General features: G+C 42.3%; 1 protein-coding gene across 2 annotated transcripts in view; it reads right to left on the minus strand.

Annotated features, from left to right (window-relative positions):
• Nucleotides 1-7116: 7116 nt before the first annotated feature.
• The window catches only part of LOC126293695 (acetylcholinesterase-like), an 824325-nt gene continuing 808229 nt past the window's right edge, over nucleotides 7117-23212 (minus strand). For both annotated transcript variants that reach the window (XM_049986998.1, XM_049986997.1), the window contains exons 10-11: nucleotides 16842-16990; nucleotides 7117-11711 (exon numbers count right to left, since the gene is read on the minus strand). In XM_049986998.1, coding sequence (XP_049842955.1) covers nucleotides 11578-11711; nucleotides 16842-16990 — 283 coding nt within the window. In that variant the 3' untranslated portion in view covers nucleotides 7117-11577. The remainder of the gene's footprint in view (nucleotides 11712-16841; nucleotides 16991-23212) is intronic.

A 23212-nucleotide genomic window follows, 5' to 3' on the forward strand; every position in this document is an offset into this window, starting at 1 on the left:
CTCGAACCTCCGCCGGGACCAGCCGCACAGTCCATGACTGCAGCGCCTGAGACCGCTCGGCTCCAGCTAATGTCAATCTGCTAATAGTCGAGTAATAACAAGCTTGACTGTCGCTATAAACGAGGCATAGTTTGCTCCCAGCAAACAGTCAACTCCTGACATTTTCGAAAACTCGAATTCTAACTCCCACTTGACGCAGACTCTCTCTACACTATAAGATTTTATCCGGCAATATAGCTTATGTTTTTAATCAGTTGTAATTCAGTTACAACATTAACAGTTTGGACCCAGCGTCATTTGTACGCGAGAGACGCGCGGGATTAGCGGAGCGGTCTGAGGCACTGCAGTCCTGGACTGTGCGGCTGGTCCCGGCGGAGGTTCGAGTCCTCCCTCGGGCATGGCTGTGTGTGTTTGTTCTTAGGATAATTTAGGTTAAGTAGTGTGTAAGCTTAGGGACTGATGACCTTATCAGTTAAGTCCCATAAGATGTCACACACATTTGAAAATTTTTTTGTACACGAGAATATCGAACTAGTGTATGAATACGATATAACAGGATATATTTTGACTTAGGCACAGGCACGAAATATGGGCAGATTTTCCAGTACTTGATATGACACGTCATTCTGACAAACATGTCGCTAAAAGAGGCATATTAATATGAGTAATAGGTCTTAACTCGGGGATGAAATTGGTGAAAAGTCACTACATGGAAGTGGATCAGAATGTGCGGGGAACCGAAAAAGAGGAAACTGATGTGTTTGAGGTGTGGTGTTATAGAATAGCAACGTTATTGTAGAAAATCTATCGAAGGAAGCAGTAAAATGATAGTATTAATTGCAAGTTATGATTCTCAAGCTGAGTACGTACATGGAATTGGTGTGTACGTATTTCGCAAACATATAATTTGCGAGAAAGAAGACACACTTACGAAGGTGCCAGTTTTCTGCTAGTGAAAAATTACAGATTAAAATATCACCATTTGGAGCATTGTCTTGGAAAACTTGAAAATGAATGGGTATGTATCAGTGTTAATGATGTTAAGTAAATAAATAAGGAAAATATTTAGTCCATTACACTGCCATAAAAGGGTTTTGGTAATCGCAGGCCTACCTAGATGCCTTGTCTCACCCAGCGAAAGCCAAAAAATATTTATATCCAAATGAACGCTGAGTAGAGGAATTCCATACAAAGGTTTGCACAGACGGTAAACGAAGGACGTAGGGTGGACAAGACTGTATATTCCGTGGCATGGACAACATTCCAAACATTGATTTGTCAAAATTCTATGACGACAATATGTACCCCTTTAATGCCCTAGAAAGTATATGCAATAAAGTAAATGAAGAGTTACCTTTGGATGCCAAATAGCGCTTTCAGATTTCGTTACGCAATTAGAGAACAAATTCTGTGAAGAGGCAGCTAATGAATTCTGCCTATGTAAATTTATCCCCGTACCGGAGTGTAGACCATGTGTATGAAAGTACCGCGCAAAGAAACAGCGGACGAATATAGGGAAACAAATGCGCCAATTAATTAGTCCCTTCATCACAGTTTTTCCATTTCACTCCCGCAAACTCCACAGACGAAACACGTTTATCGTCATTTGCTTCACTCCACATTGCGCGGTATCACATTCAGACTGACTCTTGAAAGGACATGACCGAAAAAAAAAGAGAGACGAATGACTTTGATGTCATCCGGAACGTAATGAAGTGCACCGCAGTGAATGGCGGATATCAAAAAGGGTGACGAACGTGTGTGTGTGTGTGTGTGTGTGTGTGTGTGTGTGTGTGTGTGTGTGTGTGCGAGGGGGGGGGGGGGGGGCGGTGGAGAGATTAAATTCTGAAACGTGGAGGCAAAGGCGAGCCCTTTGCGGTGCGACAAGATGTCTGCAGTCGAGGCTGACCTACATAACACTGCGACTGAGTAAACTAATGTGCACGTTTAGAGGGCACTTGAGCGCAGTTTTTATGCTTAACGTGACTGATTACGCGAGTTCTGGACAGACGAGATAAGAAAAATTTACTACGCTCAAGTCGCGCAAAAGGTCAATCAAGATGTAGAAACTGTCCGACATCACTTGAGAAACAGCGACGTAACAAATTTGGCGCAAGTTCAGTAGGAGAAAAAAAAGAGGGAGGAGATACCACAAGAGCAGATAGCGGATAGCAAGGAACGGATGATAAACGTTAATAGTTTCATCGGCGTAACATTTCCGAGTAACGTCTGCGAAGCATAAAAACTGTTCTATAGAATTTGTGCCGACGCAGAGAAGATGGAATAGCTAGACTCGAGGCAGAGAATATACCTTGATTCCTTCCAAGTGTATCGCATGCTTGTGTCCCATTTCTTTAAGCTGACCTAGATACGTGATCAATGTTGCAGAGTGTTTTTTTTTTCCTTTCAAGCATTTCTTGCCAAGCAGTGCCTACGTACTATCAAGTTATAGATTTATATCTTTGAGGAAAATAATTTTGTACCGCATCTACAATTTTTGACTCGATACACATCAATTTTTGTGCAAAAAAACTCAGTTCTATATTTTAGACGCAATATAAATCGATTTTCGTTCAAGATATAAATTTAAGAACAAACTATATCTCCGACACATAAATCGAAATTGTTAACAACGACGCACAAGTACGACAAAAAGAAGGACATCTTTGAAAAATAATTCTTAAGATTTTATAACGTAAGAAAGAATTATAATGCAACCAAACGTTACACATTTATGTAATATATACAGTTTGATTGTATCGAGCTACCACTTGACAATGAGCCATCGGTGTCGTAGCAGCAAATAAAATATAAAGAAAGCATTTCTGGTGGATTATTATTTAACGGCATTTTTTTCTCTTCAAAATATCTCTGCAAGTTCCCAGCTACCAGTGAAGCGCATGAACAAAAAAGTTTTGCGCTAGGATCATGAACAGGACATTAAAAGAAACATCAAACTATTAAGAGAGAACAAATTTATTTTCGTAGAGGAACATCGACAACAGACGCAGCGTTTGTGATGAAACAAATCATTGAAAAACGTGAACAGTTCAATCGAGAGACCAACTTAGCATGTCTTGATTTGGAAAAAGCCTTCGATAAAGTCAACAAATAAAAACTGTGCTACATAAAGAACAGGCCGCCCAATCGATTCAATAAACACCTTAAGAAGCATATATATAAACACAACAATGAGATCAGATACATTTCTTCCAAACTATATATATATATATATATATATATGACTAGTTTCATGAAAGTATTGGAACAGGCAATGAGACATGGAGAAGTTACCATAATTTTAACAGAAAGAGAGAATGACCTGTAAAAATGGTATTCTTCTAAGTAAAATAAAATGATTATATCCACAAAGAAATCTAAAACAATGGTTTCAGTAGAACGGGAGCCGTACAAGAACGAAAGTGACTATGAACAATGCAGCAGTAGAACAGGTCAGTCATTATAATTATCTAGAATCTCATGTTGCGAATAACAAAGGTACAGAATAGAAGGTGTCAAAATTTGGGAACATGTTTGAAACAATAAAGAGGTACTTTAGAAACAAGACGCACAAAACAATAAAATGCAGTTTCATGAAATAATGGCCGTCCTCATACTTCTGTACAGAAGTGGGTTCTTGATCATTTGCAACGTACCAGGAACTAAAGTCCAGGCAGCTGAAGTGGCATTTCTTAGCGATGTTAGAAAGTAACGGAACATATTTAACGTTAAAAACAAAAATGAGGATTTAACAAGAAAAAGAACATCTCGGTAGAAGGAAGTGTGGTAGACTACCCTACAGAGTCTGGAATTACAATCGGGTAAAAGTCCGGCCAGATCAAGAAACAGATGATTACGATTACCAGGTAAGGACCTAATATTTGCAGTCGAAACCACTGTACTTGCACCGGAATCGACCATAAGGTCGAGAATTCGAAGTTGCGCTGCCTAATTTTTGACCTGTCAGCAGCGCTGTCAAGATCCATTCGTTGGGGTGGTAGGCGCTATATGAAGGATAACGATGCAGGCACGGAGGATACTTCACTATCAAACGCCGATCAGCCGTTATCAGAGTCCTTGTTATAAGTAAACAGTGAAACTACGTACGCAACACAAGTTCTACAGTGATTCTGACGGGAGTAGGAGCTGGCGTGAAACACTTTGTTCGACGATAATCTGAAAATGATTAGCGACACAGGAATCAAGCATTATCGTACATGCACTCACAAGGTACGTTACCACATAATATGCCATTACAGAGACGAAAGTTAATCATGCATTCAGCAGCGGTGGGCACAGTAAAATCATTTGAATCCTTCTTCTTTTATATTCTTGCGACAGCAATCAACTGTTTGTACCAGTCGGTGATCATCAACAATCTGTCTGTAGATACGAAAAACGAGGCAGAAAGAACTGTTATGGAATCTACGAGATCCTCCAAATAACCAACCATGCAAAGAAAAGAAATGAATGCAATTGAAACTGCTTGGCAGATTAGAATTGTATGCCAGACCATGACCTGACACTGTAACATTCCCCTTCAGTTTCAGATCAGTGCACTCTACGCTACAGGGTGAAAATTAATTCTGGAGACAGTTCTACCAAGCTGTGAATAAGCCATAGCTCAGCGGTCTTCTCTCTTACGGGAGCCCTAGTCTCTTAAAGTACGCAGAAGTACCTCTGTGAAGTTTGGAAGGTAGAACATGAGGTAATGGCGAAAGTAATGCTGTAAGGCGGGTCTTGAATTACGTTTGGGTATCTTAGTTCGTACTTTCCTGTGAAACGCAGCGACACCGGGTTAGGATCTAGGTCCAACACAAACTTTTAATCAGCCAGGAAGTTTCAAATCACATCCGTTGCGCTGGAGAGTAAAAATTCGTTCTGAAATAATAAAACTGTGCCTCAAAGCACATGCAAGATGTGACAAAAAGCTTCGTCTGCGTTGCCAACAACAGGTAGACGTCACGTCTTGTAGGAGGGGTGCTATCACCTGTTTAATTCCTAAGAGGAACGGCGATGGTATGTCGAAAGACATATAAATTTAAAATTGTTAAGTGCACCTGTAATAGTATACCTGGTTTTATGACAGCCACCGATTCAAACGCAATGACACTGGGCACCATTCAAATACAACATGTGCAGATACTTGCATGCCGTAATGTGCCATCGCATAATTTTTTACCATAAGCATTACTAATCCTCGGATATTGTGTTATCTGATTAATGACTGTGTTTAAGCTCTAATTTATTATTAGTGAACTGGATTGCTGTTTCTTCCGTTTACTACGATACTACAAAATGTCCTATGACCGAAAATGTACAATAGTACCATGAATAAAAAAAATAGTTGCAGACTGTGATATAACTTAACTGATTCTTTAAAGTGATAATTTTTAACAATTTTAAGCGACACTGAAACGAGGGGGGCTATAACTTGTAGCTCTGCCGCCTTTTGTTGACTACCCAAATGAATGGGACAATCACAGGCAAAAAAGTTCCTTCAAGGAAGTTTACGTGACAGAAAGCTTTTGACGTAAAGATAATCACAGTTGTATTTGTTGTGGGATCATGGACTCTTAGAATTTTTTTAAATACACCATATCGCCATGGACTACACTATTTACTACAATTTCCACGAATGCAATTACGGCCAAAGGTCCATTTTCAGGTGATTAAAGATGCTGAAAACAGAGCAGTTGCCACTACTAATTGCAACATTGTTATTCATCATAACATGTAAGCTTTCACGGCCGACGTCTTCATTAATCAAAACTTCCGAGGTGAATTGCCGTTGTCCATATATAAAACTGCTTCTCCTTCGTGATGTTTCGTTGCCTCCTGCAGGCAACATCTTCTGAGGTGAGTCGGCGACTGGCTGCCATGTGCTGGATGTCCCGCTTATATAGAACGCTTAGATGGCTCCACCACTCATCACGTGCTTTTGACTTTAAAACTATCTCTGGCTAGTGTCATCTCTCTCGATTACAGGTAACCAATTGTCACCTCGTTGGTACAAAGTCGACCGCCATATCTCGTCTAGTTTTAATCCTTCTTTTTTATTAAAATTATTTTCGTGCTTGTAGATCTCTATAGCTTCTCTATACGTGCGAGTATAATAATGTGAGGTACTAGCTATCACATTTGTCTCACTAAATTTTATTTCCTGATCACCGTCTCTGAAAACGTGTTCTGCTACAGCTGATTTTCCAATTTGTCTCAATCTACAGTTCCTTTTCTGTTCCGTTAGGCAGGTATTAACACTCCTTTTAGTTGTTCCAATATAATACGGAACACAAAAGGAACTGTAGATTGGGACAAATTGACAAATCAGCTGTAGCGGAACACATTTTCTGAGACGGTGATCATGAAATAAAATTTTGTGGGACAAACGTGACAGCTAGGACCTCACATTATTATACTCGCATGTATAGACAACCTATAGAAATCTACAAGCACGAAAATAATTTTAATAAAAAGGAAGAAGAATTAAAACTAGACGAGATATGGCGGTCGACTTTGTACCAACGAAGTGACAATCGATTACCTGTAATCGAGAGAAATGGCACTACCCAGAGATAGTTTTAAAGTCAAAAGCACATGATGAGTGGTGGCGCCATCATAGCGCTCTATATAAGCGGGACCTCCAGCGCCCAGCAGCCAGTCGCCAACTCACCTCAGAAGATGTTGCCCGCAGTAGGCAACGAAACATCAGGAAGGAAAAGTAGTTTTATATATGGCCCATGGCAATTCACCTCGGAAGTTTTAATTAATGATTGTTATTCATATTATTAATTTTGACAAATGATGTGTTTTCAACACCTGCAATAACTTAGGAACGACCCAAGGTCGAAATTGCGATAGCAGAAGTTGTAATAAGTAAGTGGTGAATATGATGTCACTTAACAAAGATATATCAGTTTGATTAATGTCTTCATTTCAGGAAAGGTGGAGTCGACTGTCACAGGTGCGACTCGTTGCTAGTTTTTGTCACGTGCAGGGCGCGCTTTGCACAGCATTCGTAGAACAGAATCTCAGTGTCGAGGCCCCGAGAGGACTGCGAGCGCCAGCCTCGGAGAAGCTGACGGCTCCCTTCGCAAGGGTGGCTTCGGTCGGCCCTGATCCCCACTGAGGCAACCGAGCCCTTCCTTCCTGTCTCGAGGGCGGCAGACTGCGGCAAGATTTGTGGGGGGCAGAGGAGCAGTAGTGTGAGAGCAGGGTGGAGTGGAGGAGCAAGTTGTGGAGGTGAGGCGTGCGCCGCGGGCTGCCTACCCCTGCCCCTGCCCCTGCCGCTGTCTCTCCGGCCCCCCGGTATTGATCTATCGACTGCGACGCCCGCGGCCGTCAAAAGAGGGCGAAAAAGGAACAGCCCAAACCTCCTGCTGGCCTTCAATTCGGACACACCCACAGCCACTCGGCGTCTCGCAGAGACGCCCTCTCTCTGTAGACCCATCGTCACGCAACGGCCGAGGATACCTTAACTGGCGGCTCGGAGATTCCAAATAAACTTCGAATCACTTAAATTCCTTGCATATTTCACTAGTTGGCTCGGCAACAATGTTTCGGTGGTGTCTAGCTCATCCCAAGGCAATCAGATAGTCACAACGTTTTCATTACCTTAGATACCATCTCTAGAATCACGTTTTACTGTATCTGTTAAATGACGACCAGTTAGCCTTTAAGCAATGTAAAGGCACCAGAGAGACATTTCAAAATTTCCGCTTCATACTGGAAACAGATCTTAAGAAAAATCAAGAAATATTCATAAGAAGGTAGCATTTAGCCACGTCTGCTGTAACTATTTTATTGGTTCACGACTACTTTCTGCCTTCTAGGCCACTTTCAAGTGAATATGTCTAAGAAACAGAGCATACTACATTACTCTCACGAATAGAATCGTAAAAGTATCAATGCAACCTATTAGACTGATGGTTACCTGCTGTAAAAATATATGCATTGAAATGACAGCGTCTTTAAATTCACGTCCCCTCTTTGTTTTGTTTCACATATATGCTGTCTTGGTTTCTAAAAAGTTCCACTTATATCTTTCTATTCGTGGAGGTAGCGTATTGTGCGCTCTTTTATATAGAACATCACTTCAAAATCGTCCAAAGGACGGAAACTAGTCGTGAATCAATAAAATAAATACAGCAGACGGAAAAATTGCTATCTTCTTTTAATAACTTTATTTCTGTGGCGACCAATACGAAGAAAAGGAAATTAATAGGACTTATTTACCTAGAAAAAGCATTCTACAATTTTAACTAGTGCAAGACATTCTAAATCCTCAAGAAAACGCTTTTAAGCTATATGGGAAGATTTCTAACATACGATGTGTACAAGAACCAAAATGGAAAAATAAGAATGGAAAACCAAATATGAGGTGCTCAGATCAAAAAGTGTATAAGACAGAAATAAAAAAAAAAGGTTCAGTCAAGAGAGGAATTAAAATTCAGGGTGGAAGGATATCAACGAAAGGATTCTCTGGTGATATTACTGTTCTCAGTGGAAGTGAAGAAGATTTGCAGGGCACACACTATGGACTGAGAGTAGTGAGAGTAAAACGAAGGATGGTGAAACTTATGAGAAGTACGAATGAGATTTGTGATAAACTTAACATTAAATCTAGTTAAGAAATTCTGCTACTGTGAAAAATAAAATGACACATGACGTTTAGAGGAAAGTGGATGTAACAAGCAGACTATCACAGAAAAATATGGGATTTTCGGGTAAAAGACGCTTGCTACCACCAAACATCAGCTTTAATGGCTCGATGTCAACTACTATTGATGGAATCTGAATTTTTGTTTACGTCATGAAGCCAGAAGCGATACTTCATTCACTGAAGCTATACGACGTTTCGCAATTGTCATGAAAATACGGAAGGTATATTTCTTGAGACAAACGTGAACCTCAAAATCCACGTCGTTTTAATCATGGTACCGTAATCTCATTGTATTACTGACTGATGTCACTGTCAAAGGGATTAAAATTAAATTGACCTTAGAGAAAATGAAAGACAGAGTGAAGGTACTACACTGCAGACAAAGGTTAAGAGTCATTAAAATTACCAAAAAAAGGTGTCTGATGTATCCATCAGCATGTCAACGACCTCTTCAGTCCCTTTCCATGTTAATATATTCATATATTCAGCAACTGATTCACCGTTTTCCATTCTTCTTTTTTGTTAATGTCACTTCATTTCACTTGCTCATTTGACTGGTGTAATAAAATTCATTTTTGCATTTTTGCATTTCACGTATTGATATTTACATTCTATTCACTGGTATGCCTTCTGATTACAATTCACTCCACTGTTTATGACAATCTGTTGCAGTGTTTATGGTAAACTTTGTCGGTTTTCTGTACTGTAACTGTGTTATTATGCGGTTAAATCGGGTAACGCAATAAACCTACGTGGCACCCATTTGGAAACTAATTCCGAAAAATTAGGAAGTATGTAAGAATGAAGGTGTTTTTTTCCTTCTCTTTTACTCTGCAATTACAAACAAATTAAATGTTAATCACTCCATGAACCTGAAATGTATATCTGCAGGAAAACAAATGTAATAACAAAACAAGTGGTACGCCTGAATGTCGTCGTCATTTTGATATCTATAGCCAATAATCATGAGCTAAGAATAAGGAGATTCTCCGGAGAATCGGTGAGGAAAGGAATATATGGAAAACACAGACAATAGGCAGGGACAGGATTGTAGGACATCTGTTAAGACACCAGGGAATAACTTTCATGGTACTAGAGGGAGCTGCAGAGGGTAAAAACTTTAGAGGAAGACATAGATTGGAATACAGCCAGCAAATAATTGAGGACGAAGCTTGCAATTGCTGCTCTCACATGAAGTGGTTGGTACAGGCGAGGAATTCGCGGCTGACCAAATTAAACGAGTCTGAAAACTGATGACAAAAAAAGCAATATTGTTATGTACACTAGTAGGTAGTAGGATAAATAAAAGGGGTACGAACCAAATAAGCACGCTATGCACTGAAGACGATACCCTTACTCGTTAAAGGTCACAGCAATTTAGAATCATTTTCCACATTTTTAGCCCATTGTTCAAACTTCAAATATTTCATTTACACGAGACTTCTTTAGGAATTATTGCGTTTCCCTGCGTTCGTCAGCAAAATTAGATATTGCCCTTTATATCTTCGACAAAAAGCATATTGTGTGCAGGAATTCAGGCATCTCTGTGCTCGCAGTGAAAGAATACATGAAATGTAGTTCGCTTGAGACCTACTTTATAGTGAACAACTTCCTCTGAAAAGTGTCAGTAACAGAATATGTAGCTACAGAACTATCTTCTTCTTTCCATTGTAAGAGATAAAATTTTTAGGCACTAGACGCTATCCTAGACGAGACATTATTGTAGGCAGGTTCTTGAAAGTACTTCATCAACATCCCAGACGTTGAGTATACAGTAGAAAAATGAAAACATCCAAACACCTTTTTTTTGCACTGTACAGTTTCTACGAAGAAGACCATTTCGCCCACGTCAGAATAAATTCTGAAAATACTTTAAGTACTACTATATCTCCACTGGCATGGAATTGGCCACAATTTCAGTAGAAAAAACTCGAATCCCACATTAGTCATTTCAAAAAGTTACATACCATTTCCTCTGAAAAAATGCACTAGCAGAATGTTACATTCGATTTTAGTTATTTCATTGTAAAAAGTTGATTCATTACTTATATTAAGAAATTTCTTACACATTAGTGATATGTTTGAAGATTTGTCTGAATTCATTCGAAGTTATCATGATATGTACAGTACAATTATCACCTGGAAAATATCCAGAGCTTAATATCAGCTGATTGTTTAAACAGTAAATAATGTATTGATATGTCATTTATCATACTCTTGCAATGGTGATACAGTTTTTCTGTAGAAATTCTTATAAAGACTATGTGCAATAATTATATTTATATATGGGATGTAACACATTACTAAATCCTACAAATTAGTTTGTTATAGTCCACAAGTTGCTTACAAATTTCGTTGTAAAAACTAATAGTTTGAACAGTAACCTATAGTTCATCTGTGGACTATGTAATAATTCGTGTTGTTATTCCTTGCTTAACCCATCCATGTATAATGTAAACATAACTACCTCCTTAGAAAAGGAGTACAGTAGTATCATGCCCATTACATGAAAATGGGTATCTCCAGTGCGAATCGAAAGTGGACAACACGATAAGAAAGCTCCACTGCGATAGAATTGAGATTTTTTTGGCATTTTTGTTTTCGAATCAGCTCCTCTAGTGGTACATACAAGACCTGACTGACGGCTGCAGTCAAAGTGATCGGTGTTCATTGAACTGCAGCTTACACCGCAAACGCAACTCCTGCTAAGCTACTAGTCTCAAGAGAAGCTCTTTGATCTATGTTACTCCAAATATTCACCCTACCTTTGCGACATACGTTAAACGTACCCGCTCCTCCACAACACTTCCTTCACCTCCTTTATATACTGTAAATAGTCGTCGTTATTCTAATCTTTTCTAATTTCGCTGGGTGCTGACAACACCGGCGCCGACTGCGGTCGACGGCCGCCATATTTAGACTGTGCCAGGGAGCCCTGCAGCTCCTAGAGACAGCGGTGTCAGTAGCGCGAGAAGTGGCCACAGCGGGACGCTGGCGCTGGCGTCTCCAGAGACGTTAGTCAGTGTTCCACTGCACCCTCGCTGCAGATCTGGAAAAAAAAGCAGGCAGTTAGTGTTTAGCGGAGAAAAGTAAACAGCTGGACATCATATGAAACCACCCAAAACTGTGTCCTGCAGAGCCCCAGAGTTTCCCGGACTTCATTGTGGGGTTCCACAAAACATACATGCCATTTTTCGTAACATTCCAGAACGTAACGTAAATAAAGTAAATACTACGGCATGGATTGGCATTTTCCGAGTCTGGATTGACGCCAGCTGTTTAGAATACAGGAAAAATTATACTGGGCTGGAAATCGAGCCTGGATTTCCCACTTAGGCAGACTCTGTGACATATGGAAGTTTGGATCGGTCCTGGAGGTTTGTTCGTATAACCTAAGTGGTTAACGTAACTACAAAGGTGTGAAAATTATTAGACTCAAAACGAAAAGTTTGATATTTTCTAGTTTCTTTCCACCTGGAATTATTCAGCCATGTGATATCGCTACTTTCACTAGATTATAAATATACGACAACATTTACCTTTGCTATTGAGTACTGTGCCAACAACAATGTCGACAGCACTCCCCGAGCAATTAACTGTTACTGTTGAAGCAGAGATCGCATGGTTGCAGCTGTTTTGTAGACAGTTTAATTCAGCTGAGGCTTACTTAAGGTGCGTCTTAGGTTTAATGCATCATAAAACAACACTTTATGAGAATCTCTACTTGCATTTTAGCCATTAAACAGAAATATTTTCATTATTATCAATAATTCTTTTGTTCGTTAGATATCTGTTCATGTGTGTCGGAAAAATGATCTGTTGCCAAGAAAAGTTTTATTAACTGTTACTCGAAGAAAAACGGTATTCACAGCGGGAAATAGCAAACAGGTTATAAATTTCACAAGAAGCTATTAGTCGAATTTGCCAGGCAGTGAAAGATGGCCTTAATTTCGGTCCTGCACGCCGAGGGAAATGTGGACACAAGAGAAAACTCTCCCCTAGAGCTCAACACAAACTCGTCCACATGGCGAAAAACAACAGCAGAGCTACCAGTCGAGATTTGAAGCAGGCTCTGGAGAACTTTGGAGTCGGTGTTTGTACCTCCACAGTCTGCAAAACTTACCCCTGAAATGTGTGAAAAAGGGATGGGCTCTTAAGACTAGAAATAATTTTCGAGAGAATTGCACCAAGGTCAATAAACTTTATTTAAACCAACTGCGAATCCGTATATGAATATTTCTTTTGAAGGATGTTTTCAACAAAATATAAAAAAAGACATTGAAAAATTGACATCCTTTCTTCTGTTCATATGAGCATATAAAATCTGAAATCATGGATTTTTTTGTGATTAAATTTTTGTTTTCTATCTCGTCTGCTTTACTAACGAGTCTATATTCCCCATACGTCAAGAAAGTAGCCAGTATGTCTGAAGAACGATTGAAGAAGAGTTTTCTGAGTGTTGCATAGCGCAACCGTAAAACATCCCACGTCTGTTATGGTGTGGTGTGTCATGCCAGCAAAGGGTACAGGCCATCGTTTCATTGTGGAAGGCATTATGAATCAAATTCAGCATAGATAATTTCTGGAAAAGAGACTTTTATCTCCGATGAAGGAATAGTTTCCCGACGGTGACTTTGTGGTTATGCACTATGGTGCACCTTGCCATAAAACTAAGTCAATTTCACAGTTCTTAGACAAAAGCAATGTAGAAACTTTAGCATGGCCTGGAATAGTCCAGACATGAAACCTATAGGGAATTTGTGGGCAACTGTTAAGTGGAATGTGAGGCAGATCAACGTTACAACGAGGTTGCAATTCATCAAGAAACTGATGCAAATATGGAATCATGATAAAGTTGCCAAAAATTCATGCTCAAGACTCATAGAAACAATGCCAAGACGTGTGGAGCTGCTCATTAAGAATAAAGGCATCCACACAAAGTACTAAGCACTCTCACTTGGTGAATAAATGTTTTTAAACTGTAAAATGCGTAATTTTCACACCTCTGTACTCGCGATAGGCGGGAAATCCGGGTTTGACGCCCGATCCGGATCAAATTTTCATATATCGCAAACAGCTCCTGATTCGCAAGCTGTGAAGCCATTTGGTAAAATTTACCACAGCAGTAATTGTTAGAACACTCTCTGTTCCAACAGAGATGCATGCATGTAATATGAAGATACAGACACTGTAAAGAAAACATTTTGACCATCAATGAAAGTTAATACATCTAAGAAAACCTAATGTGATTTATGTTCAAATAGTATTCTCTAAATGAACATTAGCTTAAACATCAAGATGAATATGGATTAGAAACACATTTATTGTTAATATACGACCTGCAACAATATCAGCAGAAAAATAAGGAACTTTTATTGAACTGATGTCTGAGTAATCATAAGAAGAAATTTAAATTAATGCCGTTAGCGAAATTCTGCTGCTGTTTAAAAGATGAATATCGAGAATAAATTGGCGCAAAGACTGTGTTGGTATTTTTTACCATTTTCAATCACACAAACGGTGCCTTCTGCAAATACACCTTATGCAAAAGAAAAGGTAAAGTTGCAGAATTTCTCACAAAAGAAATAAGAAAAGCTGTAAAGAAATGTGCAATACCACTGCAGCGAAATAATCTTAGTAGTGATGAAATAGAAAAACATCTAGCTATAGTCTTTAGTGTTCGTATACAAAAGGGTGCCATTCCCGTTCCTGGAACAATAAAGATAGCCCTTAGAGACACAAAGGGAAGTATTCATCATCTGAAGACTTACCGCCGCATCGTTTACTGCCTGTTACCTACAAAGTGTTTACACTCCTGGAAATGGAAAAAAGAACACATTGACACCGGTGTGTCAGACCCACCATACTTGCTCCGGACACTGCGAGAGGGCTGTACAAGCAATGATCACACGCACGGCACAGCGGACACACCAGGAACCGCGGTGTTGGCCGTCGAATGGCGCTAGCTGCGCAGCATTTGTGCACCGCCGCCGTCAGTGTCAGCCAGTTTGCCGTGGCATACGGAGCTCCATCGCAGTCTTTAACACTGGTAGCATGCCGCGACAGCGTGGACGTGAACCGTATGTGCAGTTGACGGACTTTGAGCGAGGGCGTATAGTGGGCATGCGGGAGGCCGGGTGGACGTACCGCCGAATTGCTCAACACGTGGGGCGTGAGATCTCCACAGTACATCGATGTTGTCGCCAGTGGTCGGCGGAAGGTGCACGTGCCCGTCGACCTGGGACCGGACCGCAGCGACGCACGGATGCACGCCAAGACCGTAGGATCCTAAGCAGTGCCGTAGGGGACTGCACCGCCACTTCCCAGCAAATTAGGGACACTGTTGCTCCTGGGGTATCGGCGAGGACCATTCGCAACCGTCTCCATGAAGCTGCGCTACGGTCCCGCACACCGTTAGGCCGTCTTCCGCTCACGCCCCAACATCGTGCAGCCCGCCTCCAGTGGTGTCGCGACAGGCGTGAATGGAGGGACGAATGGAGACGTGTCGTCTTCAGCGATGAGAGTCGCTTCTGCCTTGGTGCCAATGATGGTCGTATGCGTGTTTGGCGCCGTGCAGGTGAGCGCCACAATCAAGACTGCATCCGACCGAGGCACACAGGGCCAACACCCGGCATCATGGTGTGGGGTGCGATCTCCTACACTGGCCGTACACCTCTGGTGATCGTCGAGGGGACACTGAATAGTGCACGGTACATCCAAACCGTCATCGAACCCATCGTTCTACCATTCCTAGACCGGCACGGGAACTTGCTGTTCCAACAGGACAATGCACGTCCGCATATATCCCGTGCCACCCAACGTGCTCTAGAAGGTGTATGTCAACTACCCTGGCCAGCAAGATCTCCGGATCTGTCCCCCATTGAGCATGTTTGGGACTGGATGAAGCGTCGTCTCCCGCGGTCTGCACGTCCAGCACGAACGCTGGTCCAACTGAGGCGCCAGGTGGAAATGGCATGGCAAGCCGTTCCACAGGACTACATCCAGCATCTCTACGATCGTTTCCATGGGAGAATAGCAGCCTGCGTTGCTGCGAAAGGTGGATATACACTGTACTAGTGCCGACATTGTGCATGCTCTGTTGCCTGTGTCTATGTGCCTGTGGTTCTGTCAGTGTGATCATGTGATGTATCTGACCCCAGGAATGTGTCAATAAAGTTTCCCCTTCCTGGGACAATGAATTCACGGTGTTCTTATTTCAATTTCCAGGAGTGTATATAACTCAGTACATATCTCGAAATATCTCTTCTTTCTTACGAATTCCTAAACTTTAATATACGATGACTATCGATGCAATGTAGTTTCAAGCCCTATTATTCCTTGGAGCGTGCATTTACTCCATGGGACAGCTTCTCTGCTATCTATGTTTTCCCTTATGAAAAGAATGATTCAGATGTTGCCGATTAGCCGTGAAAGAACGAAGATGTATACGTATGTATTGTTGAGCTAATCGCCATCTTGATGAGATTCTGTATGAGAAGGAATTTAATACATGAGCTAAACTAAAGTAAGTGTGTTCGCGTATTATTTAACTGATTATTATTGGCAGTGTCTGCTTACTACGCAGTGTTGCAAGGGATCAGTGGGGAACGTCTGCTTTACACTGGACGAACCTGCCGTTTTGTACGCTCAAGATATCCAGTTTATTACTTTCAATAAATGGGCTAACACGGTCTTACCAGCAGATCTCCGGTCTTCCCCATGTGATCACCGAAAGTTTACAAATGTTTTCAGGAGATCAACTGAACATTTTCGTCGCACCGAGACTTCGAAATTGCTTCACTGCCTTATTGAATTTAACTTAAGCTCCATTTAACCAGGATAGAACAGTATTGAACTATGTGAATGTGATAAGCCTGCTTTGTGAATGAAAATTCCCTAAATATACGCATGTTTTTTACCATCCTGATCAGTGAAGCTAAATCAGGCCGGTGTAAGAGAGGTTTTTAAATTTCAGATCCCACAAAAAAAAAAAAATATGGAAGTGGGACACACTCTTCCTAGTGGCTGAGTGGCGTGTGTGTTTGTTTTCCGTGTGAAATTATTTCACAAGTGACGTCACCATTTTCTAGCCGACTGGAAGCAGCAGGTGCCGGGTGTGGTGGTCTGGGGTATACTGAACGTGGCACCGCGCTCAGCCAGTGGGTGTACTCGCACTCACCTGGGTGGTTGCGTATCTTGGGCAGGAACTCATTCCAGAAGGCGCACGCGTTGGACCGGGGCCCTCGGCCTGTGCCCTTGGTGTCTGCGTTGAAGACGTAGTAGGTCGGGCTGTCCGACGAGTACGTGGGCCAGTCATCGCCCGGCCTCCTGTCAACACACGCGGAAATTTGGAAATTGGGGAATTTGCTGATGTCATCGGTCCCTAGGCTTATACACTACTTAATCTAACGTAAACCGACTTACGCTAAGCACAACACACACACCCACGCCCGAGGGAGGACTCGAACCTCCGACGGGGGCAGCCGCGCGAATCGTGGCAAGGCGGCTGAGACCGCGCGGCCAACACAGAGGGCAGGCAAGTCAGTACCCACTGTGGCTTAGCACGGACCGACAGCGTGTAGTATACAGCCTCACTTGCATCTTACAGTTTGTTGACGACCCGTTACCGATGACGAGCATTCGTTTGTGAAGTTTCGTACCATTCCAAAGCTTTCACTTTGTCACATAAATTCTAGAAGGAACTGACAGTGACATGAGCTTCAATGCGCGATAACAATGGTTATGTATAGAGAACGGATTATATGCACCATAAAAATCTTAAAATATGCATGAATCATGCTTCAAAATGCATGAAAAGTGTCGAAATGTGCAAGATCAAACAATAAAGACAACATGGCAGTAGTAGTAGTTGTTGTTGTTGCTGTTGTTGTTGTGGTCTTCAGTCGAGAGACTGGTTTGATGCAACTCTCCATGCTAATCTAACTATGTGCAAGCTTCTTCATCTCCCCGTACTTACTGCAGCCTACATCCTTCTGAATCTGCTTAGTGTACTCATCTCTTGGTCTCCCTCAACGATTTTTACCCTCTATCCTTCCCTCCAGTACTACATTGGTGATCCCTTGATGCCTCAGAACATGTCCTACCAACGGGTCCCTTCTTCTTGTCAAGTTGTGCCACAAATCCCTCTTCTCCTCAGTTCTATTCAGTACCCTCTCATAAGTTATGTGATCTACCCATCTAATCTTCAGCATCCTTCTGAAGCAATACATTTCGAAAGCTACTATTCTCTTCCTGCCTAAACCATGTTTCACTTCCATACATGGCTACACACCATACCAACACAGTCAGGAAAGACTTTCTGACACTTAAATCTATACGCTATTGCCATTGCCAGTCTACATTTTATATCTTCTCTATTTCAACCATCATGAGTTATTTTGCTCTCAAATACCGAAACTCATCTACTACTGTCAGTATCCCATTTTCTAATCTAATTCCCTCATAATAACCTAATTTAATTCGACTACATTCCATTATCCTCGTTTTGCTGTTGTTGATGTTCATCTTATATCCTCCTTTCGAGACACTGTGCATTCCGCTCAACTGCTCTTCCAGGTCCTTTGCAATGTCACTGGCAAACGTCAAAGTTTTTATTTCTTCTCCATTGATTTTATTTCCTACTCTAAATTTTTGTTTTGTTTCCTTTACTGTTTCCTCATCATACAGATTGAATGACATCAGGGATATGCTACAACCCTCTCTCACTCCCTTCCCCACCACTGCTTCCTTTTCATGCCCCTCGACTCTTATAACTGCCTTCTGGTTTCTGTACAAATTGCAAATATCCTTTCGCTCCCTATATTTGACCCCTGCCACCTTCAGAATTTGAAAGAGAGTATTCGAGTCAACATTGTCAAAAACTTTCTCTAAATCTGCAAATGCTACAAACGTAGGTTCGCCTTTCCTCAATCTACCTTCTAAGATGAGTCGTAGGGTCAGTATTGCCTCGCGTGTTCCAACATTTCTACCTAATCCAAACTGATCTTCCCCGAGGTTGGCTTCTACCAGTTTTTTCATTCGTCTGTAAACAATTCGTGTATTTTGCAGCTGTGAGTTATTAAACTGATACTTCGGTAATTTTCACACGTCTCAACACCTGCTTTATTTGTGATTCGAATTATTATATTCTTCTTGATTTAATGGTTAATCAGAACCGAACGTACGCAAACATTGCACTACCAACACCCTGCGCTGAGCGGTTCTAGGCGCAACAGTCTGGAACCGCGCGACCGCTTCGGTCGCAGGTTCGAATCCTGTCTCAGGCTTGGATGTGTATGATTTCCTTAGGTTAGTTTAAGTAGTTCTACGCTCTAGGGAACTGAAGATTCCAGAATTCGAACCTGGAACAACTGCCAACATGAGTAACTTACAAGTAGGTGTAGTAAAGCAGCTCAAATCACGTAACAAAGGCAAGGCTTTCAGTCCAGACTGTATACCAGTCAAGTTCCTTTCAGAGTATGCTGATATAATAGCTCCATATTTAACAATGAAACATCTCTACCTAAAGACTGGAGAGCCGCAAAAGTTACACCAAAGTCCAAGAAAGGATACAGGAGTAATCCGCTGAATTACAGACCCTTCTCGCTAACATCGATTTGCAGTAGGGTTTTGAAACAGACTGTGTATTCGAACATTGTGAATTGTCTCGAAGAACACGATCTATTGACTAATAGTCAGCACATACTCAAGAAAAACCGTTGTTATAAAATACAAGTAGCTCTCTATTCTCACGAAGTAATGAGTGCTGTCGAAAGGAGTTGTCAAATTGATTCCGTATTTTTAGATTTGCTAGGAGTTTTCGACACCGTTCCTCACGAGCGACTTCTAATCAAATTGCGAGCCTATGACGAATCGTCTAAATTGTGCAACTGGATTTGTGAGTAGCTGTCAGGTGGGTCACAGTTCGTAGTTACTGTTGTTGTTGTTGTTGTTGTTGTTGTTGTGGTCTTCAGTCCTGAGACTGGTTTGATGCAGCTCTCCATGCTACTCTATCCTGTGCAAGCTGCTTCATCTCCAAGCACCTACTGCAGCCTACATCCTTCTGAATCCGCTTAGTGTATTCATCTCTTTGTCTCCCTCTACAATTTTTACCCTCCACGCTCCCCTCCAATGCTAAATTAAAGCTATTATATCAGCATACTCTGAAAGGAACTTGACTGGTATACAGTCTGGACTGAAAGCCTTGCCTTTGTTGCGTGATTTGAGCTGCTTTACTACACCTACTTGTAAGTTACTCATGTTGGCAGTTGTTCCTGGTTCCAATTCTGGAATCTTTACTTCGTGCTCTTTGGTGAACGAGTATCGCAAAACCATGTTCAGTAACTCTGCTTTAGGTCTGCGTTTTTTTAAAAAAGAAGTTGGAGCCCCTCCAAGACCATCGCAGGATGTGGTAAAAAATGGTTCAAATGGCTCTGAGCACTATGGGACTTAACTTTTGAGGTCATCAGTCCCCTAGAGCGTAGAACTACTTCAACTAACCTAAGGACATCAGACACATCCATACCCGAGACAGGATTCGAATCTGCGACCGAAGCGGTCGCGCGGTTCCAGACTGTTGCGCCTAGAACCGCTCGGCCACTCCGGCAGCCTTTGACAAGAGTATGTTCGAAAGGTTCGACAAGTATCCGATGCGATTCTGCATCAGTTTTCTTCAAATGATAACTGAAGATCAATGCTGTCCGCGAATCTTAGTTCTTAGGCACAAAACTCGACATGTGTACGCGTTTTAAACAGATACCGATGTATGGAACTTGGTTTACTGTGTGCTGACATTCGTCGTCAGCCGCGAGAGGAAGCAGATGGCGCTGCAGACGCGGTCTCATGGGCTCTACACTGACAGCTAGCATCATCTAAGGGAAATTCCGGTTTCATACTTCTACGCGTGGTATTCTGTTGGTTCCCACCTAAGTAGCGACAGATGATCATCATGATAAAACAAGAGAAATCAGACCACAGGAAGAATGGAAGATTTAAGCGCTCGTTTCTCTCGCCCGCTGTTACAGACTGGAACTAGGGAGAAATATCTCGAATGTGGTTCGATGAACCCTCTGCAACGCACTTAATCGTGAATTGCAGAGTATTCATGTAGATGTAGATTATGTTACAGTGGAGAGGACACCAGTTCTTGTACAGGTGCAAAAACACTACTGGCCATTAAAATTGTTGCACCAAGAGATGCAAATGATAAACGGGTATCCATTGGAGAAATATATTATACTAGAACTGACATGTGATTACATTTTCACGCAGTTTAGGTGCATAGATCCTGAGAAATCAGTAGCGAAAACAACCACCTCCGGCCGTAATAACGGCCGTGATACGTCTGGTCATTGAGACAAACAGAGCTTGGATGGCGTGTACAGGTCCAGCTGCCCATGCAGCTTCAACACGATAGCACACTTCATCAAGAGTAGTAACTGGCGTATTGTGGCTAGCCAGTTGCTCGGCCACCATTGACCAGACGTTTCCAATTGGTCATAGATCTGGAGAATGTGCGGGTCAGGGCAGCAGTCGAACATTTTCTGTATCCAGAAAGGTCCGTACAGGACCGGCAACATGCGGTCGTGCATTATCCTGCCGAAATGTAGGGTTATGCAGGGATCCAATGAAGGGCGTAACACATCTGAAATGTAACGTCCACTGTTCAAAGTGCCGTCAGTGCGAACAAGAGGTGACCGAGACGTGTAACCAATGGCACCCCATACCATCATGCCGGGTGATACGCCAGTATGGCGATGACGAATACACGCTTCCAATGTGCGTACGCCGCCATGTCGTCAGACACGGATGCCACCATCATGATGCTGTACACAGAACCTGAATGCATCCGAAAAAAATGACGTTTTGCCATTCGTGCACCCATGTTCGTCGTTGAGTACACCATCGCAGGCGCTCCTGTCAGTGATGCAGCGTCAAGGGTAACGGCAGCCACGGTTTCCGAGCTGATAGTCTATGCTGCTGCAAACGTCATCGAACTATTCGTGCAGATGGTTGTTGTCTTGCAAAAGTCCCCATCTGTTGACTCAGGGATGGAGACGTGGCTGCATGATCCGTCTCGACTGCTAGTGATACGAGGCCGTTGGGATCCAGCACGGCGTTCCGTATTACCCTGCTGAACCCATCGATTCCATATTCTGCTAGCAGTCATTGGATCTCGACCAACGCGAGCAGCAATGTCGCGATACGATAAACTGTAACCGCGATAGGCTACAATCCGACCTTTATCAAAGTCGGAAACGTGATGGTACGCGTTTCTCCTCCTTACACGAGGCATCACAACAACGTTTCACCAGGCAACGCTGGTCAACTGCTGTTTGTGTAAGAGAAATCAGTTGGAAACTTTCCTCGTGTCAGCACGTTGTAGGTGGCGCCGCCGGCGCCAACCGTGTGTGAATGCTCTGAAAAGCTAATCATTTACATATCACAGCATCTTCTTCCTGTCGGTTAAACTACGCGTCTGTAGCTCGTCATCTTCGTGGTGTAGCAATTTTAATGGCAAGTAGTGTATCGATCCCGTACTTGACGGGTCGAATCTACCCTTACTTTCCTTGCTACAGCGCAGCGGCGTCGCTAACGAGGATGATCTGTAGTTCTAAAATGGAGAGGTTGGCGCCTGCAGATCGCCTGGCGTGAAGGGGTGAGTCAGAGCCATCATGCATGTCGTGCAAGTAGGACTCGTATGAGAGAACCGATAGTGGTCACAACAACGATTGTGAAGTTCAGGATTAATTTCATATCGGGGGAGGAGCTACATAATCAAAAGGAGATCTTGCAGTAAACAAATCGGCAATGGTAAACTTACGTAAGCTCGCGACACTCGAGTATGTTTAATGGTAGTGTGAGCGCGATCAGAAGAAGCAAGGACGTGACACTGAATATTTAAAGCAAAATAAACGAAATGCGACGGACTAAAGTGTTCGCATGTCGCAGCCTTCTCATTCTAACTAGAATTTTTGTAAGGGAGTGAATTACGAAACAATGTGAGAGAACATGTAGGACATGCGTCATAGGCTCACTGTCGGAGCATTAGTTCCTGACATATGTATCTTAGGAGTAACTTAGTGCTCTGTAACTCGCTACATATTAAGGTTCGCTGCCTAATTTTCAAATCAGTCAGACTACAGCAACAAATGATCAAGTGTGTGTCAATGAGTTGGGACATAACCCTGTAACAGAAGTTTAATGTACTTTCTTACGTCAATTCGAAATGATATAATGCTGTTTTACCCCCTATGAACCATTGACCTTGCCGTTGGTGGGGACGCTTGCGTGCCTCAACGATACATATGGCCGTACCGAAGGTGCAACCGCAACGGAGGAGTATCTGTTGAGAGGCCAGACAAACGTGTCGTTCCTGAAGAGGGGCAGCAGTCTTTCCAGTAGTTGCAGGGGCAACAGTCTGGATGATTGACTGATCTGGCCTCGTAACACTAACCAAAACGACCTTGCTGTGCTGGTACTGCGAACGGCTGAAAGCAAGGCGAAACTACAGCCGTAATTTTTCCCGAGGGCATACAGCTTTGCTGTATG

This window comes from Schistocerca gregaria, chromosome 10 (genome assembly GCF_023897955.1).
Source record: "Schistocerca gregaria isolate iqSchGreg1 chromosome 10, iqSchGreg1.2, whole genome shotgun sequence".
NCBI lineage: Eukaryota > Metazoa > Arthropoda > Insecta > Orthoptera > Acrididae > Schistocerca > Schistocerca gregaria.